Genomic DNA, 22,101 nt, shown 5'->3' on the forward strand with positions numbered 1-22,101 from the left:
GTTGCTTGTCATTTTTAATTAAAACAAGTCATTAAAATTCTCTAGACACTTGAAAAATTCTTAACAAAGTACATTGTAAAATAAGCAGCAACAATTAATATAATGGCAAACGATATAAAAATATTGTTTAGCCATATTTATACTAATTAATAATAAAAGAATTGTTTTTAAATGTATGTATACATTTTTTGAGCCTTTTATATAAAAAAATTAAATCATTATAGCAGATTATGCAAATTACACGATGACATCATAATGACCATGCCCTCACCACCACAGGTGTCTTCTAGTGGTTTCGCCCCGTTGTGTTGCACTTTGATCTTGCTGCATTCTTCCTACTCCTTTTGAGTGTGCCTCTTGTTATGAAACATTGTTTTATTCGCCATCTGTCTGTCTTTGCTTCGGGGTCCTGCTTTCAGGAGAGTTGTTCGGAACAAAAAAGTTTAAATGCTAATGCTAAGAACACAAAGATGACGTTTTTTTTCCCCCTTTAAATATACGCAACTTCTCCTCCTGGACTTTTTTTTTTTTTTTTTTTTTACAAAATAATAATGGCCCCTCCATATCCTTTGATTTTTCAGTATGTGGCCCTCTGTGTTTAAAAAACCTTTGGACACCCCAGATAAGTATTTTAAGCAAATAAAAAAGACATCCTACCAGAAAACCTGACTTTTCCAGAAAGATTGTAGACATTCCCTCGAAAAGGGCTCGGCCTCAGCGATGCCTTGAAAGCTACAGAAGGAGAATATTGTGAAATAAGTATTTATTGCAATAACACATCATTCAAAAGCACAATTGTGGAATTGCCACCACTGAGGCAGCACTTGGCAGCATACGCTAACAATTACAGCACTTTGGCACAGTGGTATCTCCCGAATTTGGAAAGAAAGCCAGCTTATGTAATCAGCATGAACGCTGCCAGTCCATCTCTGAAACTTGAACGGAAGTAAAAATAGTAAAGTCGGACGAGCGAGCTTCCTTTCCATCTTACCTTTGCAGCGTTGAACAAAAAGAGGCCTCTCCAGAGGCCGGCTGAAAGCCACACGATGTTGGGTGAGGACAAGAGACCCAGAGCCAGACTTGAAGCGCCCCGTGCACCTGCAACAAAGACCAGGTGTGTGTTAGACACACGGTGGGGGGAGATAAATGTTTGTGCTATATTTTGGTTTGTTTGCTTGCAAAGCCGTCCACAGAAAAAGAGGCTAATTTGGACTTGCGGTTTTCCTACTAAAAGTGGAAAATACCCAAGTGTGGAGATTATTTACTGAATAGTCCGGACCCATGCCAGAGACACCCAGGGTATGATCTAGGGAGAGAGATGGTGGGGGAGAGGGATTTGCTGAGCGCTGAGGCATGAAGACTGGATGGAGCAGGTCCAGCAGGGAAGGGGAGCCCTCTGTGTACATGGCAACTGTGATGTGTGGCCAACAGCTTGTTACTGGGGTGCGAGGAGGCAGCTGCTGATAGAACACAAGATGCCCGGAGGGCTTTACAGCAATCAGCGGCCGCTGTGGCCGAGCGGCAATTGCACCGCGGGGGTAGAGGCCGGGCGGGAGTCGGGAACACAGAGGCCAAAATTAATGGTAGTATTTCGCTCGACAGCCACAGCTTTATTTGAGAACATGGTAACATGTGATTTGAACTTAATGAAAAGGAATGAAAATAAGCCAGGTCCAGCCAGGTGGGGGGACAAGGGCGGACACATTTCTGAGCAGCTTGTTTCCCATATATGTTGTCCTCTGCCCGTGAAAATGCTTTGCTATGTAGCTTCGATTTTTAAGTTAATAATTTGTAATGGAAAAACTTAGTTTTTACCACTGGATTATTAAAAACCGTACTCGTTATGGGAAAACCGTAGTTGTTGGCAGGTATGGCAAAGAGACAGATCAAGATCTTAACACACATTGTAGGTCGGAAAAAACGAAGAAAAACAGAATTTAAAAAATACATTTTTACAGAAATAAAAAAGACAGATTATAGACGGAATTATCACATGCCTGAGAAAAGTACAATGTTAGAGTTCCTATAGGGGAGGACATACAAGTGCATGACAAGTATGTTGAGGACATAAAGCTGTATGTATGAGAGAAGGTATAAAAGGACAGAACAGTAGGAGAATATACAGGAGAAAGTACTGGTGCATATGAAGTAGTATGTACTGTAAGAGAATGTACAGGAGAACGTATGGGGTGGCATATTCAATCAATCAATCAATCTTTATTTATATAGCCCTAAATCACAAGTGTCTCAAAGGGCTGCACAAGCCACAACGACATCCTCGGTACAAAGCCCACATACGGGCAAGGAAAAACTCACCCCAGTGGGACGTCGATGTGAATGACTATGAGAAACCTTGGAGAGGACCGCATATGTGGGTAACCCCCCCCCCTCTAGGGGAGACCGAAAGCAATGGATGTCGAGTGGGTCTGACATAATATTGTGAGAGTCCATATTCATATCGTAATCCATATTGTAGGACTATGGGGACCAACATCATGAATAGGAGAACCTTCAGGACAATATTGGCGAAAATATCATAAGGGGTGTCCATTTGAGCCCAAATATCATTTTTATTGGCCTGAAGAAAAAAAAAAAAGAAAAACAGCAAAAATGGGGGAAAGCTTAAACAAAATGTCTTAGCGTAATGGGAAAATACTGTTTGAATATACAGTAGGGATGTCCGATAATGGCTTTTTTGCCGATATCCGATATTCGGATATTGTCCAACTCTTAATTACCGATACCGATATCAACCGATACCGATATATACAGTCGTGGAATTAACACATTATTATGCTTAATTTTAGAAATGTCCGATAATGGCTTTTTTGCCGATATCCGATATTGTCCAACTCTTAATTACCGATTCCGATATCAACCGATACCGATATATACAGTCGTGGAATTAACACATTATTATGCCTAATTTTGTTGTGATGCCCCGCTGGATGCATTAAACAATGTAACAAGGTTTACCAAAATAAGAGAACAACTTCAACTCAAGTTATGAAAAAAAGTGCCAACATGGCACTGCCATATTTATTATTGAAGTCACAAAGTGCATTATTTTTTTTAACATGTCTCAAAACAGCAGCTAGGAATTTGGGACATGCTCTCCCTGAGATAATCCTGATACCCACTACAACAATGGGAAATACTATACTTTGACTTTCACAAAGAGCATTATTTTTTTATTTTTTTTAAACATGCCTCAAAACAACAGCTACAAAAACAATGTAGGCACACGGCTTCAGCCCAGAGTATACTTGAGTAATAAAGTACACAATAACATAGTCCTCCTTTAGTGCAAGACTGCCTGGTATACTGTAAAACAGGAAATTATAAACTGGGCTCAATCTGCCCTGCTGTAACGTATTTGTATGAGTAACAAAAATGTGCTGCAAGCTAGTGATGAGTGCTTGAAGTGGCCTAGCAGTCAGTCAGAGCTTCTGAAATGCTGCGTTGAGACAGGGCAGCTCCGCTCACTGCAAGGTGCAAAGTGTGCGCCATGCATGGCAGACTATCCACACCAAACTCCACCGTAGCTTTTGCCATACTGCGTGGGCTTTCGCCTTGGAGTGGTTTTTGCTGTATTTTTGTTTTTTCTCGGCGGAGTCTTTAAGCGACAACTGTGTGGTACTACTTTTTTTCGCTGTTTGCTTTTCATCCATCTTCCGCTTGTATTCATCGTGTATCTCCTTATGGTTCTTGAAGAGGTGTGAGATCAAATTGCTCGTATTAAAGGAAGACGTCTTGGTTCCTTCTCGCATAACCAACTTTTTGCAGTCATTGCAAATTGCCAGTTTTTTATCCGTCAGAGACACTTTAAAATAATCCCAAACCATAGACATGGTGTCATTAGTCATCGCTTGTTAGCCACAGCTACAGCACCGGCAACAACACACTCTTGTTGTTGTTATGCTCCGCTCGCAACGGTTTGATGAGGTCATCAAGCGTCGCCAGTAAACCTCTCATGCTGCAGTCGTCAACTCCTGTGTTGTGTGTGGGAGAGGGGAAGGGCTGCTGACTGGGAGACGCAACTGCTCTGTACTTCTCCCTACGTCCGTGTTTTACCGGATATGTACCGCTCCGTACAGCGGCATTTTAAAAAGTCATTAATTTTACTTTTTGAAACCGATACCGAAAGTTATATGGTTGAAACCGATAATGATGCCAAAAAACATAAAAAAAGATGGAAAGTCCTCAAATGCTTATTTTTAAAATGTAATTGTGTTTATAGATTATATGCAATCTGTTGTTGTGTTCCCTAATTTTGAATGTACATACATGAAGGTGTGTGTTGCTGAGCCTGACCTGGACATAGTCTGGACTGTATACAAATGCTTATTTTCAAAATGTAACTTTGTTTACAGATTATATGCAATCTTTTGTTGAAGTTCCCAAATTTTTAGTGTACATAAATGAAGGTGTGTGTTGCTGGACTGGATCTGGTTTTTAAGAACCCTTTAAACAATCTAATTTCATGGACAACCAGGTCTGGTGAAGATAAGGTCCTTTTTAAAAAAAAATTATAAAATAAAATAAGATAAATAAATTTAAAAAATGTTCTTCAATAAAAAATAAAGTAAAACAATATAAAAACAGTTACATAGAAACTAGTAATTAATAAAAATGAATCAAATGAACTGTTAAAGGTTAGTACTATTAGTGGACCAGCAGCACGCACAATCATGTGTGCTTACTAGAGATGCGCGGTTTGCGGACACAACCGCGGAGTCCGCGGATTATCCGCGGATCGGGCGGATGAAATTTAAAAAAAAAAGATTTTATCCGCTCGCGGGTCGGGTCGGGCGGATTAATTAGATTTTTTTTTTTTTTTTTTTTTTTTTTTTTTGCGGGTGGCAGTTAAACCAATTCGGAAATATATATACATAGTTAAATGTTGTTACCCACATACGAAAAACGAGCAGGCACCTGCAGCATATGCCACAACAGAAGAAAAAAAAAGAAAAGAGATGGACACTTTTACGGAGCGGAGAAGGGACGCCTCGCAGGGGTCCGGGACCAAGGCCCCTTCCCCCGAGAGGGCCCCACCGGGAGCCGTAGCTGAGGCGATCCGCGAGAAGGGCCCGACGCAAGTCCAGGGTCACTACCGCGCCCACCGCACCGACACCCCGCCTCGTCCGCTTTCGCCGCGGCCGGCGTCACGCGCAGCAGGTAAGCAGCTTACCTGCCCGCCACCCCCGTGGCCGGGGGCTCGTAACATGGGTCACTCCGCGCGCTCCGCCCGCGCTGCTTACCTGCTTGCCACCCCTGTTGCCGGGGGCGCGTAACAGGGGTCACTCCGCGCGCAGTGCGCTCACGAAAGGGGTGGGGCTCACCCTGGTTGATATAGAGAGCAGGACGGTGGCCATGGAATTTCATTTAAGGTTTGTGATAAACCATCAAACTCATTCGTTAAAAGGACTCTATAGTAATATAAAGCGAATTTTTCTGGACATTATCCTGCAAGAAAAGTTTATTTTTGGGATCGCGATCACCGCGTAATGATTTTTAAAGGTTGCATTACATTATTAACTGTCCCATGTGATCAGCCAGTGCGATTGGAAGTCCATGCTCAATTATTGCCTCCGTAAATAAAACTTCGGCATTTATCACATCCAAAGAATCTGTTTGGGCGACGAAAAACGTTGAAAGTTTTCCACTTGTATCGCTAGCAACGGCATTAGACTTGTGTTTTTTTGTCCCAACGTGGTCTTTTACATGGCTAATTCCTCCGTGTCCGATCGAAAAATCTTGTCTGCACAAGGTGCAATTCGCGTAGTTTTCACCCTTTTTTTTTAAATTTATTAATATTAGATATATAACAACGGGCGGATGGCGGGCGGGTGCAGTTCTGATCAAACGTTACATCGGGTGGATGGCGGATGGTTGACGACTTTCTGACGCGGTTGCGGATGAAATAAATTGCCTATCCGCGCATCTCTAGTGCTTACGGACTGTATCCCTTGCAGACTGTATTGATATATATTGATGAATAATGTAGGAACCAGAATATTAATAACATAAAGAAACAACCCTTTTGTGTGAATGAGTGTAAATGGGGGAGGGAGGTTTTTTGGGTTGGCGCACTAATTGTAAGTGTATCTTGTGTTTTTTATGTTGATTTAATAAAAAATAAAAAAATTTAAAAAAGAAATAAAAAAACGATCACGATGATAAAAAAACGATACAGATAATTTCCGATATTACATTTTAAAGCATTTATCGGCCGATAATATACAGTATTTAACTTTATAGCATATCTACACTGGACTGGCTTTTAACTTGTATTGCAACACTGTTTATTACGCATTTTCACAGACTTATTTCATTTTAGTTTTTAATTCGAGGGAAAACCCACCAATTTGTGCCTTTTCCCCATTTGTGTTTGAGGCATTTTACAGATGTGTCCACAGGTTGCGAAGGAGTCTCGAATAGTGGGAATCTACTGTATTGAAAATGTCACATGGGAACAACTTGAGATTTTTCAGTATGCAGCACCTGGTGGAAAACATTGGTATGTCCTTGGAGATGCTATAGCAATGGTTTTCAACCAGGGGGTCTCAAACTAATTTTCAGTGGCTCGCAGGTCTTTGCCAGGTTAAGATGTAATGTTAGCGAACAAGTCGAGACCTTTTGAAAGGCTCTTTTAATTGAATGATTAAAAATACATTTTCAGTTGTAAGTTGTTTGTTCACGCAACATAAACAATAGGTGGTATTCCCCTGACATCACGTCCAGCTCGTTAACAAGTAGTGGGCCAGCGAGCGTCTGTTGTCATAGCAATCTGGGCGGCATTTTACTTTTCGCGCATTTTTTGCTCGTATCTGCTTTTAATGGTAAGATGTAGGCTCCTTGGCCACCTCACGATTCGATTACGATTACAACTCAGGAGGTACGATTCGATTAAAAATCGATATTGATGCATCTTTAATTTGTGTACAAAACCAAAACCAGTGAAGTTGGCACGTTGTGTAAATCATAAATAAAAACAGAATACAATGATTTGCAAATCCTTTTCAACGTATACTCAATTGAATAGACTGCAAAGACAAGATACTTAACGTTCGAACTGGTAAACTAAATATTACAAAATATTAGCTCATTTGGAATTTGATGCCTGCAACATGTTTCAAAAAAGCTGGCACAAGTGGCAAAAAAGACTGAGAAAGTAGAGGAATGCTCATCAAACACTTATTTGGAACATCCCACAGGTGAACAGGCTAATTGGGACCAGGTGGGTGCCATGATTGGGTATAAAAGCAGCTTCCATGAAATGCTCAGTCATTCACAAACAAGGATGGGGCGAGGGTCACCACTTTGTAGACAAATGCGTGAGCAAATTGTCCAACAGTTTAAGAACAACATTTCTCAACCAGCTATTGCAAGGAATTTCGAGATTTCACCATCTACAGACCGTAATATAATCAAAAAGTTCATAGAATCTGGAGAAATCACTGCACATAAACGATGATATTACGGACCTTTGATCCCTCAGGCTTTACGCCGTCAAAAAAAACAACCTTTTTATCTCATAATTTCGATTTAGTAATTTATAAGTAGGATTTTTTCATTTCATAATTATGACTTTTTATCTCATAATTTCAACTTTTTTTAATTTTATAATTGACTTTTTATATCATGATTTCTACTTTGTATTTCACAAGTATGATTTTTTTATTTCATAATTTCAACTTTTTATTTCAGAAGTATGACTTTTTGTCTCATAATTTAGACTTTTTTCCTCTCATAATTAGACAGATTTCGATTTTTTATCTCATAATTCAGACTTTCTTGTCTCAAAATTACAACTTTTTATTTCAGAAGTGTACAACTTTTCTCATAATTTCGACTTTTTATTTCAGAAGTATGACTTTTTATCTCATAATTTCGATTTTTTTAATCTCATAATTTTGACTTTATATCTCAGTTTCGTTTTCTTATCTCATATTTTCGATTTCCTTGTCTAATAATTTCGACTTTCCTATGTCATAATTATGACTTTTTATCTCATAATTTCGACTGTTTATATCATTTTTTTCATAATTTAGATTTTTTTTATCTCATAATTATGACTTTTTATATCACCATTTCGACTTTGTGTTTCATAATTATGACTTATTTTCTTATAATTTCGACTTTCTTATCTCATTATTTTTATATATAGTGCATCTCCCCAATTCGTCACGTTTCATGTGTCAGGTAAACCGTGACGGCATGTGTCAGGTAAACCGTGACGACATGTGTCAGGTAAACCGTGACGAATGAGGCTATATGACTCCTACAGTATGACAGATGGAAATTAGCCTTTGGCTACAATCTGGTACATTTACATTTCTATGTCCATTAACGTGCACAATGTGTACATAAACTAAAGTAAACAATACGGGGTTGTGGTGTGTTCCGCAGCCAAACCAGTCGACGACCACTGTGCTATGGTATCATAAAAGATGAGAAGGCTCTCACCAGCCTGGGTAGAGGACATAACGTGCTCTCAGCATTTGAGGTCCACTGAAGCTGCTCTCGGACAAAATTAGCTTGACATCTTCACTCCTGTTGAAGCATTACAAAATATGAGCAGAACCATGACAATAACATCTGTATATTGGGACAACGGCAGTGTTACAAAAGTATTCAAATGCTGGCCTTCGGTGGGTGTCCTACCTGGTGACAGCTCCCCTTGCTGCCAGGACAAAGGCTGCCGTGGGGTTGGCGGTGCGTACCAGCTGCTGAACGTGCTGCACCAGGGGATGCTTCTGCTCTGCCGCGGGCCCGGTGAACACAACTATGCTTATGATACCTACAAATAGAAACTGTATTAAATGTCATATTTTGTCTACGCACAAATTGTACTTTCAGCAGCTAATATATTAAACTAATGCTACAGTATTGCAGCACAAGGCAAGTTTCCTTTGCAGGAGTCTGTGGCAAACTTGAAAACATTCAGTGACATGACAAATTTAAACTAATTTAAATATCAATTGCCTACTTTAGTTTAAAAGACGCATCCTGGGCTCCTTTGTGACGCTTCTGGGAGTGTTTTTGTTGACAATATTATATTGTCTGGGACCCTGGGACACAAAGCAGGCGGGACTTACCTTGACTGCACTGCTCCAACAGTTTAGGGAAGGCAAACCTGAAAAAAAAAGAGAACAAAAACACTGAGGGTTCTTTTATCTGCTTAGAGCTGCCGGTGCACAAGACGTGCACGTTGACATGCACGTGCAGAGCTTCACAGAACACGTGACGGGTGCCAATAAGAGTGTTTGTAATATACTGTACATGTACATACACAAGCACATATGTATACATACACTCATGCAAATAATCACGTTTCATCAAAACATATATAAACGTTGTCCCCCACCCCAGAGGAAACTGGGTAAAACACAGAGCACACTGATAAAGCTGAACTTTTTATTAATATAACAATCTACAAGGTTAATATAGTCCGCTTCCTTTCTTCCTCTCCATTTATTAGCTTTCTTTTGTAATTAAAGTTTTCATTACAATTATGTATTGTTGCATTTGAAACAATTGTATTGTTGATAATAGAGGTAAATATTAACATTATTCATTATCAACAGTGTTATTTCTTTTGGTATTTTCATTGTTCTATTTGTAGTGCAATAATGTTCATTGTCATTTCTGTGTCATTATTATCTACTTCAGTAACTCCTTCTTTGCCATCATTTTTACTATCATATGTACATATCATATTTGCTGATGTTGTTGTAGTTTTTGTTGTCTCTGTCTTATCACCCCTTGTATCTTGTCCCTGCAATTTCCCCCTCTGTCTTCCTTTTGTTCATATTTCTATCCTCTCTTGCTCCAATCCGGTTGCGCCAAACATTAAATAAATCTATTTAATAAAGTCAAATACAAATAAGGCAACAAGAGAGGTATCATACACTTCACTTTTCTTATGTAAATGTGTACAGCAGATGTGGGCATCTACATCAACAATACGATTTGTCTGAGTGGCTGGACAAGACAAAAAATACAAAAAAAAGAGCGTTCATAAGACAAACGTAACAAGTAAGTTGTTGAGCATGCTTGTGTTTGCTGCTGCAGTAGTAGACATGCCAAAATCTCATCATTAATACAAGATGAGTGCATGTGGGGACATTTTTTACTGTGACGCTATTGGGTGATGTCACTGTCCCTGAATTTCACTTGAGCGTCCAAACTGATCAACCCTGGAAAGGGAATGCCAGCCGAGGGCTAAGTCTTCATGGTAACCAAGTCATTAGCCCCCTCCACTGCAGTCCTTTGAGAGGCTGCTGGCAGGAGGATCAGTCATTTATCTTCCCCGTCCTGATGTAATGAAGTGTCCGTATCCATCACAAAGAATGGATCATGACTGACTGATAAGCTTGGCCGAGGGGAGAGGTTTGGGAGTGTGGGCGAGGGGCAGCGTGGAGGGGGGTAATTCACACATGTGGCTTTGGCGGATTAGGGGGGCTATGTCGAGGGAGGTGACAGACGGGTCAGAACCAAGATGGGCTAACCACACCCAATTAGCAACACAGCTGGGGCCCGCTGACCACCACACAATCTATAGCGACACAGGGTGGAGGGGCGTGACTCGTGGAAGAAGATGCCTCAAATAGAAGTCATTTTGTGGAACAACTGTTAAGGGGCGGGTCCACAACTTCCTGGAAAACATCAACATTAACTAGAAAATGCAATTCTGGTAGGAATTGTGTGTGAATGCTCAATGCTGGAGCTGAACTGAAATGCAGAAGGAATGTAGAGTATTGTAAAACAACGTACAGTAGGAACATTTTAAATATTGAATATACCGTATTTTCCGCACTATAAGTCGCACCGGATTATAAGTCGCACCTTCAATGAATGGCCTATTTTAAAACTTTGTTCATATATAAGGCGCACCGCATTATAAGGCGCATAGAATAGACGCTACAGTAGAGGCTGGGGTTACGCTATGCATCCATTAGATCAGCGTTTCTCAAAGTGTGGGGCGCGCCCCACTGGTGGGGAATAGAGACATGACAGGTGGGGCGCGAGGAACGGGAGGAAATTTCACTTTAAATTTTTTTTTTTATTATTATATTCTTAGATTTTCTTTTTTATTATGCTTTCATTTTCTATACACACTGTAAATCACTTTGTGATTCTGTCTATGAAATCCGCTATATAAATAAATGGAAATTACCGGTACTTATTTTTACTGTAGGCTTTAAATTTCTCGGTAGGAGCGAAAGTTTGACAGACATAGCAACAGTAACTAATGGGGGCGGGGCTAAGCGGAACAAACTTTCGCGCGGATGGGTAGCAGGCTAATGTGTGGACCACAATTACACAAATATATACATTTGTGACTCGCACCTCAAAGGTCGTCGAGCCAGAGCCAGCGCCTGCAGAGAAACAAAAATCTGACGGGCACACACTGTGTCATTCACCGGGAAGCACTCGCGTCAAGGCAGCTCAGCCCCGAACTCAATGAGGTTTTAACAGATGTTGTGAGCGCGGTAAATTTGATCAAAACACGACCACTGAAAGTGCGACTGTTCTCTGCACTGTGTGAGGAAATGGGAGCTGATCATACAGCCGTGCTGTTTCACAGTGAAGCAAGGTGGCTCTCCTGGGGCAAAGTGCTGTCACTTGCCCTGTCTTGCCAAATGCATAGCTCCTCCTTTTTTTTTTGCAGAGATTGCAAAGTGGCACTTTTATTTTATTTATTATTGAACTTGATGTTATTTTATGTTATTGAGTTTGAATGTATACAACTTGATATTCAATAAATTTGAAAATGTTAAAGCTTGGCATTAGAGCTCTGTTGGGGCGATGGGGGCAGGTGGAGCTTGAAAACTCCTCCTTGTCCAAAGTGGGGGATGACAAAAAAAGTTTGAGAACCACTGCATTAGATGGAGCTGCGCTAAAGAGAATGTCAACAAAACAAATAGTGATTGTACTGACACTTCTACTTGCTGCTCTCTGTTCAACAACCCACTGTTCGAGTTTGTCCTCCAACTGTAGCCATCTCGCTTTGTTCCTTCGGAAACTCTGTTTAGTCTTCTTTACTTGGCGCAGGTCATCATGTTGCTTGCACCACTTCCGCAACATTGATTCGTTAATGTTAAATTCTCTCGCTGCTGCTCTATTCCCGTGTTCTACTGCGTGACTGATCGCCTTGAGTTTAAACTCTGCGTCGTAAGCGTGTCTCTTAATAGGAGCCATTTTTGGGTCTTTACATAAAGTTTAGGTCTCGCAACTACGGTAAGCAGCCGCCGACTTCATGTTCCCCCCTACGGTAAGCAGCCGCTGACTTAATTTTCCCCCATAAAAGAAGAAGCGCTTCTTCTTCTACGGTAAGCAGCCGTAGAAGGGGGAAAATGAAGTCGGCGGCTGCTTACCGTAGTTGCGAGACCTGTTGTGGCTCAATATTGGTCCATATGTAAGGCGCACCGGATTATAAGGCGCACTGTCAGCTTTTGAGGAAATTGGAGGTTTTTAGGTGCACCTTATAATGCGGAAAATACAGTAATATAAATGTGAGTGAAATGTATATGGAAAGGTGAAAACAGTTTAACTGTGAAATGGTTTGAATGTAAAAATAGTGTGATTGTATGAAAAAGTTGAATGTTGAAGATGGGAAACTACTGCAACGTACTATGAATTTAGAAATGAAAAATGTTATAATAGTTGGAATCAAAGATAGCCAAGGAAGTATGCATTCCAGAATAAACCTACTAAATAAACCCTCGCAGGTCAGTCCATGCTTTCAGGCGGTCAGGTATTTGAACCAGGTCCTCCCATTTGAAAGTTGATCATGCTAACCACTGTACTAACAGCCAGGCTTTCAAGCCAGTTTGCCGCTTTGGTTTAAAAAGATGTGTGCGACAGGAATACCTTTTGGCTAATTTCGGTAATATAAATCAATGTTTTTTCTTTACAATAAAATGTATTTATTTGACTAATAGGTGTAAATATTTTTTTAGAGAAAGACTGTTTTTTTTGGTACTTTCCGGGATTCAAACACACATCAGTGGGATGAACGGCATGTGTGTTATCCTTTCAGCCACACTGCCTAGCTGTCAAAATGATGTCCAACTTTGAATGTTAAAAGGAACGATTGAGAGAAAGCATTGCTTTTTTGCTCATTTCAGACAAAATGGTTTTTTTACTGCAACAAATATATTTTTTGATAGTTTGTTATATCTACTTACAGCCAAGGTTATTTTTAGGCCGAAAAAAATGGCAACCGTAAGTGAGAATGGTGGGATGAGTACCAACTATATTGTCCGTCCATCCATTTTCTACCGCGGGGAAGCTGTAGCCTATCTCAGCTGCTTTACGGCGGAAGGCGGAGTACACCCTAGACAACTCGTCCAATATTTTGCAAAATCATCAATACTGTAATAACTGGGAATTTGGGGGATTAAAAAATACCAAGTTTTATTGTTCTAATCAAAACAAATGTTTTACAGGTGGAATGGTTGAAATTAGTTGCTGGGAGGAGTAGTCGAAAGAAAAAAGGGCGAAAAACATGAAAATTATGATTTATTGTAAAACCGGTATTATTTGGGAATGAGCACGCATGCTGAATGTTTTGACGCTGGAGCGGGATCAATCGGATGAACGGTTCGGGAGTTAGAGGCGGACGAAAAATGCTACAGAAGACTAATAATAAATTGATGAATTTTGTGTAGAATAATATAGTGTTCACACAACAAGCTGAAGATATTCACGATGTACAGTAGCTGTGGGGGTCCACACTGCAGTACCATCACACCGAAGAAGAGTCTATTACCGTAGTGGCAAAAGTCTTAAGACTGAAAAGCCTAGGACAAAAACGAGATTGAATGTATATAAGGGACGGCGTGGCGCAGTGGAAGAATGGCCGTGCGCGACCCGAGGGTCCCTGGTTCAATCCCCACCTAGTACCAACCTCGTCATGTCCGTTGTGTCCTGAGCAAGACACTTCACCCTTGCTCCTGATGGGTGCTGGTTAGCGCCTTGCATGGCAGCTCCCTCCATCAGTGTGTGAATGTGTGTGTGAATGGGTAAATGTGGAAGTAGTGTCAAAGCGCTTTGAGTACCTTGAAGGTAGAAAAGCGCTATACAAGTACAACCCATTTATCATTTATAAGGCTAATCCCCGAGCCTCGAGTCTGAACGGCTAAAAGCATCACGTGACCACCTCCTGGAAACCTCCAGAAACGTATCCCCATCAACCTTGTCAGTCATCATCTGAGCTGTTCTTCATCGGGGGAATCCAACATTCCAAGCTATTATACTGCTTCATTTTGCCTTATTAGGGATTATATAACCGGGCCCGGGCACAAAGCGATTAAACTGCTCTGTTTGTTTTTTTTAATACTGCTCACTGAAACTAAATCGCTTTTCAGGGGCCCTTACATGCGAAAAACCGTACCTAATTTGTCAAGGGCATGTATCCTGGTGAGAATTTGTGGATTTTAGAAGTCCCTAGAAATTCATAAAACTGACACTAGCGTCACACAGTAAAATTAAAATCAACAGGTGTGCCTATCATAGCAGGAAGGCACAAAAGCGGCTAAGGATGCTCCCAGAATTAAACAAGGAGCTCACTTCAACAAAGCAATTGATTTATCAAACCTCGTACAATAGTCAGTGTTGGTAATAATGGCGTTATTCTTTTCAGAAACAAGTAATCTAATTAATCACTGTTCTCATTGTTGCAATTGTCGTTGCCGTTACTGAGAATGTGAAGTGTCTCGTTACTACAGTTCGGTTGAATGAAGCGAAGGGCATCATGTTTCGGCCACACGTCAGCTGCATGCAGAGAAGGGGCGGGGGCGATGACATCGTTGTAAATGCAATAATGATGTTTTGTGGGCGGTCTTATTTTTATTTCGACTGCGTCTTCTCCCCGTCAGCCATGTTGTAGTTTTTTGCGCTTCCATAGCTAGTCTACTGACAGTTATAAATTTGAACTGTAGGCTAATTTGTATTAGAAATGGCAACAGCAGAGAATGCATGTGCATGTATGAGCCAGTCTGTCCCACAACAAGAGTATAGCGAAAAAGAAGGAGCTTTTTGACGACAGTGTAGGACTACAATGGCGGACACACGCAAAGATCTTTGGGTACAACTTTAGGATAAATGGGGATATGCATTAACGTCACCAATGGAAAAAAGGTAAATAATGGAGGAAACTAAAAATCTCTGCAATGCCTCCACGATTGAATAAAAAAGGTTAAAACCTTATGCAGAAGCCAAATACACAACAGCAGGTTCCAATAGGTAAGAAAAGTTGGTTTTGAATAGAAGGGCCCCTTTATACTTCAAAATACAGTGCAGATAGTGGCTACTAACAAACGTTGTCCAGCCACGGGTGCATAAACAAAAATTAAAGGATGTAGGGAGCCATTATGATACAGTTTGCAAATGAAAGACACTAAAAACCAATCCAATGCAGGTCAATATAACCATGAAGTGTTTCTCAGCAGTGGGCCGCAGCGGTACTCAGTTGTAATACACTTTTCCACCACTTGTGGGAGTAATGACAATAACAAACCAAACAGAAGAAGTCTGGATAAAAATTATACCTCATACAGAGGTTTCTAAAGCACATAAATTATGGTTAATGTTGTGAAGCTGTATTTTAATTTGCACTTACATTTTATTCAAGAAACATATGTTATCAATAATTTAGTTAGAATGTATTTATTTATATTAGTCCCGAGCGTGGCCACCGCTGCTGCTCACTGCTCCCCTCACCTCCCTGGGGGTGGAACAAGGGAATGGGTCAAATGCAGAGGGTAATAATTTCACCACACCTAGTGTGTGTGTGTGTGTGTTACTATGAGTGGTACTATAACTTTTTATAATTGGATGTCAATTTTTTTTTCTTATGCAGTATAATTGATTAGTATTTATTTTTCTAATCAGCCTGACCTGAGCCTTGATAATATTTTTTTTGTGATTAACACATGCTTTACTATCAATTGAAAAGGTGTATCCTCTTAAACTGTAAGTAAGTTAGATATAATTATTGAATACTATTAAAATCAAGTGTTAATATTTGCATTTGTATTCTGTAATGGAAAAGTTGGGCCCTGGGGTCAAAAAGGTTAAGAGCCTCTGTGCTTTGCCACTTTAAACATATATGTGTTATTTATAAATTTGTGTAATGTCTAATAATATGGAGCTGAGCTTGACATGTCACCTGTGCTCCATGCAGGAGGCGAGTGGATCAACACAGGCAGCGACAGCGCCGATGGTGAAACGGGCCTGGACAACGGGGTCCGGGTGGAAAAGCAAAGCCCGAACAACATCCAGAACATCTGCATATCTGTGAGAGTGGGATTGCTTGACAGCATTACTATCTCTGTTGAGGCAGAATCTCTACTGCGTGCCATCTTTTCCTACCCGGGTGAGAGGACCAACAAGCGCCACTTCCCTCCCTGCGTCCTTTTTTGGTTCTCTACCAAGTCAGACAGAAAGTCCTGCAGGTGAGAGGCTGAGAAGATGTCACAGGGATCAGCAGCGGACGGATACACCAACCACCTGCAGGCACCGGGAGAGTTTGATTATTCTTGAGTACGTGTGTGACGTGTTATCAATACTAAGATGATGAAACACCGAACCATGTACCTAAAATTGTTGAGTCAATTGAGCCTTAGGCCATGTCCACACGCTTTTAAAAATGCCTCTCAGATATTAAAACGGTCTACAACAGGGGTGTCAAACTCATTTTAGATCAGGGGCCTCTTGGAGGAAAATCTATTCCCACGTGGAAATCATGGCATAATAACTTAAAAATAAAGACAACTTCAGATTGTTTTCTTCGTCTTACTTTGCCCAAAAATAGAACAAGCACATTCTGAAAATGTACATATTACAAATAATCATCTTGGCAAAACACTTCAAGTTAGTTGAAAATTATGAGGAAAAAACACAATGAACTTTTGTCTCGGTGTTTTTACAAAGCCATTTATTTTTAAGCACTTCCTGTTTTGAATTCTCATGTTGCCAGTTCATTAAAAACGTTTCGAAAAGCAACCGAGTGTTTTCTCAAAGCGCCACGTTGGTGACATCCGCAACTGCCACAACATATTAATTTATGATTATTCAAATATTACAATTAAAATATAAACAAAACAATTATCAAAATGACACCCTAGCCGAAATCAAGGTAGCATAACTACAAGTGTAACCAGTGTGAACATGGAAGATTTAAGCATAAAATAAAATAGAACAAACAACAAATGTAAAAACACACATTTTTACAATGGAGTTCAGGGTGCGTATCGTGCATTCAACCAATTGCAAGCGCTGCATGGAACTCATGTTGACTTAAGTCTTTGCATCTTAAAGTTTCGTTATTTGATCTGTTGAGTCGATAATTTACAATGAAAGAAGGTATTGTGCATCAATACTGCCGCCATCTGCTGCCAAACACCAGGACTGATTGGAGTAGCAACAGCCATTCCAGAGGGCGCTTAAAGTCAGCTGACACGTCGTCTTTAAACACTGTCATGTGTGAAGTGGGTTACACTTTAAAATTATTATTGCGACATCCAGTGGACACATTTACAACAGCAGTTTATTTTAATTAAAAAATACAGCTAATTTTTATATTTAGCAAACTGAACTTGCAGGTTTGACATCCCTGGTCTACAGCCACACAAGTGTACGGTAGGTTCATAATAGTCTCTGCACAAAAACACATTCACCAGCTGTCTTGCGCATTGAACACAGACTGTTTAGAAACTACATGAGGCAAAGGATGTGACATTTTTATTACCAGTGTATCAGATTTAGCGGAACACAAGAACGATAGTATGTATATAATAATTTAAATATACTATAAATAAAGTAGGTTATAACTAGCAGGGCTCAAATGTAATCATGGCAACTGCTGCGACTGCCCTCGTCTTTCGCCAGAATGCCCAAAAACTTGACCAACATTTGCGGCAAGAAGATGCCATGACCGCCCTTGACTTTTTACTTGTTAATGGACGAGGGATGTAACAATAAACGGTATCAAGATAATTTGCGATAAAATTCCAGACGGTTAGTAATACCGTTTAATTTTTTAATTACTGAAAAAACTTAATTTATTAATGTATTTTCGGCAACACGAAGTCAGGCCATGCGCACCAGCGGTGTTTGGCTTGATAATCATGGTGGACCAATGACAACGACTTTGCTGCGGAGATTTCCCCTCGGAGTAAACGGGGCCAAGCGCTTGGTTTAACATAATTTTCCCTCGCTTGCTGGCATGTGTTTAAGAGCGCACTGCTGTGTTTAGATGGAGACAGGTGTGGACAATATTGGAGACAGAAGCACTTGTCCCACACTGAAAGTATACAGCGAAGGAAAAAACGATTTGATGTTTTGCAGCAGGCAATGTGTCGTGAACGTTGTCACAACTTGTTTATAAAGTCTTTAGTTTGTTTACTGGGATGTTCACTCCTCCTTTATTTAACTGCAAACTGTATCACTGTTCAAATAACATCAATACTAGCTCAAAGGTTTTGACACCTCATCGAATTGAACGCAGGCTGTGAAGATTGTGTATTCGATGTGTGAGGTATCACTCCTGGGTTTTTTTTGTTGGCCAAACTGTTGTACTGAAACACTAGGGAGGCGTTGGAGGAGAACAAAGCTTGTTTATTAGACTTCATCTTCATTAGCCAAACTGCTTTGTGTTTTATTTTGATATCAAAAAGTAAACACCATGTTTTTTTTTACATTACTTGAGTTTTTTTCATGTCACAAAGGTGTTACTTCAAAAATCATTCACGTGACATAGCATTTTGTTAATGTGTTATTGTGTATAGCTAATTCCTATACGACATATTTCTGCTCAAACTCTTAATGTATCTGTCCCGATACATCATCTACATGTACATATAAATGTACATAACCTAAAAATAATATAATAAAAAAAACTCCCTGTATCAAAATGTAAAAATAGTGATAAAGGCATGATATAATGACAAAAAGCTGTCAAGTTGATATTATTAAAGAATAAAAAAAACTAATATTTTTCTTTAAATATATGGATAACGTTTATCTATAGTCTTTTTATTAGACATTACAAATTACATGATGGTATTACATTCACACCCCAACACTGCTTTACTTAACAATCAGTAATCATGATTTCAAAATTGATAACAATTATCGTAATTATTACTTTGGCCATATTTGGCAGCCCTAAATCTCATACATGAACAATATTTGTATCTATTTTATATATATATTATATATATGTCCTGCCTCGAAAGAAAATAATGTTTGCCTTGATGCCCTAAAATATGAGCCCTCCTTTAAAGCAACACTGGCCTTGACCTTAAAAAGTTAAAATTCGAGGCCTGAACTAACATATCTTCATAGTAAAAGATTATACATTGAATAAATAAATAAATAGACAAGATCGTGTTCCTGTGGTGCAGGGGTCCCCAAACTTTTGGACTTGGGGGCCACATTGGGTTAAATAAATTTGGCCGAGGGCCAGGCTATCTATTTTTGTGTGTATTGCTTGGATTTTACTGACGTCATGTTCGGCTCACGGCCCGCCCATTAAATACGCGTGGTGGTCAAGCCAGCGTTTGTTCTCAATGGACACGAGGCGCTACTTAGCCTTTGTCAAAGAATAAATGAGGGGAAGGTTTGGTGGCATCCTCTTTCTGCATCTGCTCATGAAGATGTCTGTGGTGGTAAAAAGCTGCTACCTAAGATCTTCTGAGCGGCTTTCACCTCTTCTGCCAATGAGCTGCTGTGCCACACCTTTATGCTCTCCACCAACATCTTTAGAAGCTCTTAAGGACGGAGCTCCCTAGGCCAGCATGCCCCAGCTTCCTGAGGAAGTAAAGACCTTCTTGAGCAGACAAAGTGTTGTGGCTCCAGGTAAGGTCCCTGGATATATAATAACCAAGATACCGGAAAATGGAGACCACTTCCACATCTGCTGCACCGATTTTCAGAGGATAATGAGGGTGTCCGACCTTCCTAAAGCCCACCATCTTCTCCTTGGTCTTCTTTACGTTGAAGCAAAGGTTGTCGGTTTCGTACCAATCCACCAGATGTTTTACCTCCTCTCTGTACTCGGACTCATTATTGTATGTGATGCGTCCCTCTCTCGCTGTGACGTCCACAAACTTCACAATAGAAATATAATTTAGCAATGCAGCCATAAGTCAGTAGTGTGATGTGCACACATCCCAGTGCTGAGGGTGATGAATGGATGGGTATGTTCATCTTAGTCAGGACCTTCAAGCTAGAAAAATGATCTATTTTCCCAGTTGTACTGTTTTTCTGTATCATCTATTCTCTAATAAGAATTGTTACTACCTCCACATATTTCGACTGATTCACAAAATTCCAACGCCAAACCACTCAGTTCACTCAGGGCAATTGTGCTATGTGGCATTATTCACAAAATTCCTGCTTTTCCAAATTTCCAGGAAATTCCCCTTCAAATGAATAGGGATTTTTCAAAGTTCTACAACTCCCACATTTGTCACCCAATTTGAACCGTTCCAACATCCACTCCACTCATTCTTGACATATAAACCAACATGTTTTCCGGTTCCCAGCATTACCTGGAATTACCAGGATTTTTCCTTATTGAAAATGAATGGGTGATATACAAACTTCTACATATCTCATATATCTCATCGGATTTGAATGATTACAAAGTCAAAATGTCCCTTGCTCTTGTTTGTCAACTGCGAGCATGTTGGTCAGGAAGTCCGTGGCCCAGTGCCACAGTGAGGGACTCAGCCTCAGCGTGTCCGGTTTCTTCACCATACAACACCGTTATAGTATCCATAAAACATATTTCCCTACCTTCCGTATTCTCTGTTCAGCCGAACCAGGAAGTTGCAGAGTGTCTCCTTGTGGCTCCCCGGCACCCCGCTAAGAATGGTGATGATGACCTTTCCCCCCCAGAAAACACCACAATGTCAGCAACAAAATGTTGCAACAAAATGTTGCAGCTTCAGAAGCTCACCTTGGCGTCTCCCTGGCTACTGGAGTTTCTGCTCAGCTCTACGGAAGGGAAGAGGGCCCCCAGATGGTCGGACAATATTGGCTCGTCACCGATGCTGCTCAGGGAAAAGTGCTGCAGAAACCTGACACAGGTGCATGGAGGCCATGAGAAATGAAATTGCAAAAGACTGAGATGTTTGTGTGAGTACTAACAAGTCCTGCTCTGGCAGATGTGATTGTAATGTCTTGAGGGTGCCTCTACGTTTGGCAACTGGAGGCTCCTGGTCATCATGCAGCTGCTGCAGCCTGCTGTGCCTGGGAGAGACATTTCCAATTAAACAACTCTGAGAAATCTGTGCTCCAAAACTCATCTAGATGTTTTTTAGGCATGGTACAATATTGGAAGACAGAAGTGAATCATACATGTTTTTGTGGCTCCACGTCAACTGATCCTGGTCCACCGAGTGGACGGCAAGTCCAGATTCAGTCCTTTGCCACTCTGGCAAAACCTAAAAGTGGTGGGTAGTAAACATTTGACACATTCAATGAGGATTTTAATGAGGACAAAGTGCGGCTTTGCGTCTTATAATAAGGAACACAAAAGGCGTCATCATGCTACTGTGTCACGACACCAGCGGAAGCAACGCCATCTCGCTCTTCCTGCTACAAATGCCATGTTTAACATGCAACATCAAAAAAAGCCAAATTTATCCATGAAAATATACAGAAGCTGCTGACGGTGTGTTTGACGGAGAAGCACTTGGGAAGAAATACCGTAGAAGTACACGCTCTAAAGTAAATGCTATACAACTACTTTATAAAACGATTGTATTTTTTATTTAAAAGTTTGTTGTTCCTTTTCAAGGGCATATTTAAAAGCCATGTTACATGTTGAAATGGAGGTGTTTTGGGAGGGCCCACCACAGAAAACAACTACTGTAAATGCCGGACTACAAGTCGCTACTTTTTTCCTACAATTTGGATCTTGCAGTTTATAAGACAATGCGGTTAATTTATGGATTGGTCTTCACTGAAGCCATAATAAAAAGTTTTCCAAAAACAAACACGCAAATACAGTGAAGGGGTCTTATTTTTTGTGCTATGGCGCCATCTTTTGGACGAGTTCGCTCTCTGCAGGTGCTGCAG

The 22,101-nt window shown here is 40.4% G+C and overlaps 1 protein-coding gene across 1 annotated transcript in view; it reads right to left on the reverse strand.

Annotated features, from left to right (window-relative positions):
• dnaaf9 (dynein axonemal assembly factor 9) overlaps nt 1-22,101 on the reverse strand; it is an 82,183-nt gene that overhangs the window by 26,055 nt on the left and 34,027 nt on the right. The window contains exons 23-33 of the mRNA XM_061925135.1: nt 21,379-21,464; nt 21,169-21,270; nt 20,978-21,098; nt 20,815-20,903; nt 16,384-16,521; nt 16,181-16,306; nt 9,102-9,139; nt 8,668-8,803; nt 8,470-8,556; nt 992-1,098; nt 658-732 (exon numbers count right to left, since the gene is read on the reverse strand). Of these exons, the coding sequence (XP_061781119.1) occupies nt 658-732; nt 992-1,098; nt 8,470-8,556; nt 8,668-8,803; nt 9,102-9,139; nt 16,181-16,306; nt 16,384-16,521; nt 20,815-20,903; nt 20,978-21,098; nt 21,169-21,270; nt 21,379-21,464 (1,105 nt within the window). The remainder of the gene's footprint in view (nt 1-657; nt 733-991; nt 1,099-8,469; nt 8,557-8,667; nt 8,804-9,101; nt 9,140-16,180; nt 16,307-16,383; nt 16,522-20,814; nt 20,904-20,977; nt 21,099-21,168; nt 21,271-21,378; nt 21,465-22,101) is intronic.

The sequence above is a fragment of the Nerophis lumbriciformis genome, linkage group LG29 (assembly GCF_033978685.3).
Source record: "Nerophis lumbriciformis linkage group LG29, RoL_Nlum_v2.1, whole genome shotgun sequence".
NCBI lineage: Eukaryota > Metazoa > Chordata > Actinopteri > Syngnathiformes > Syngnathidae > Nerophis > Nerophis lumbriciformis.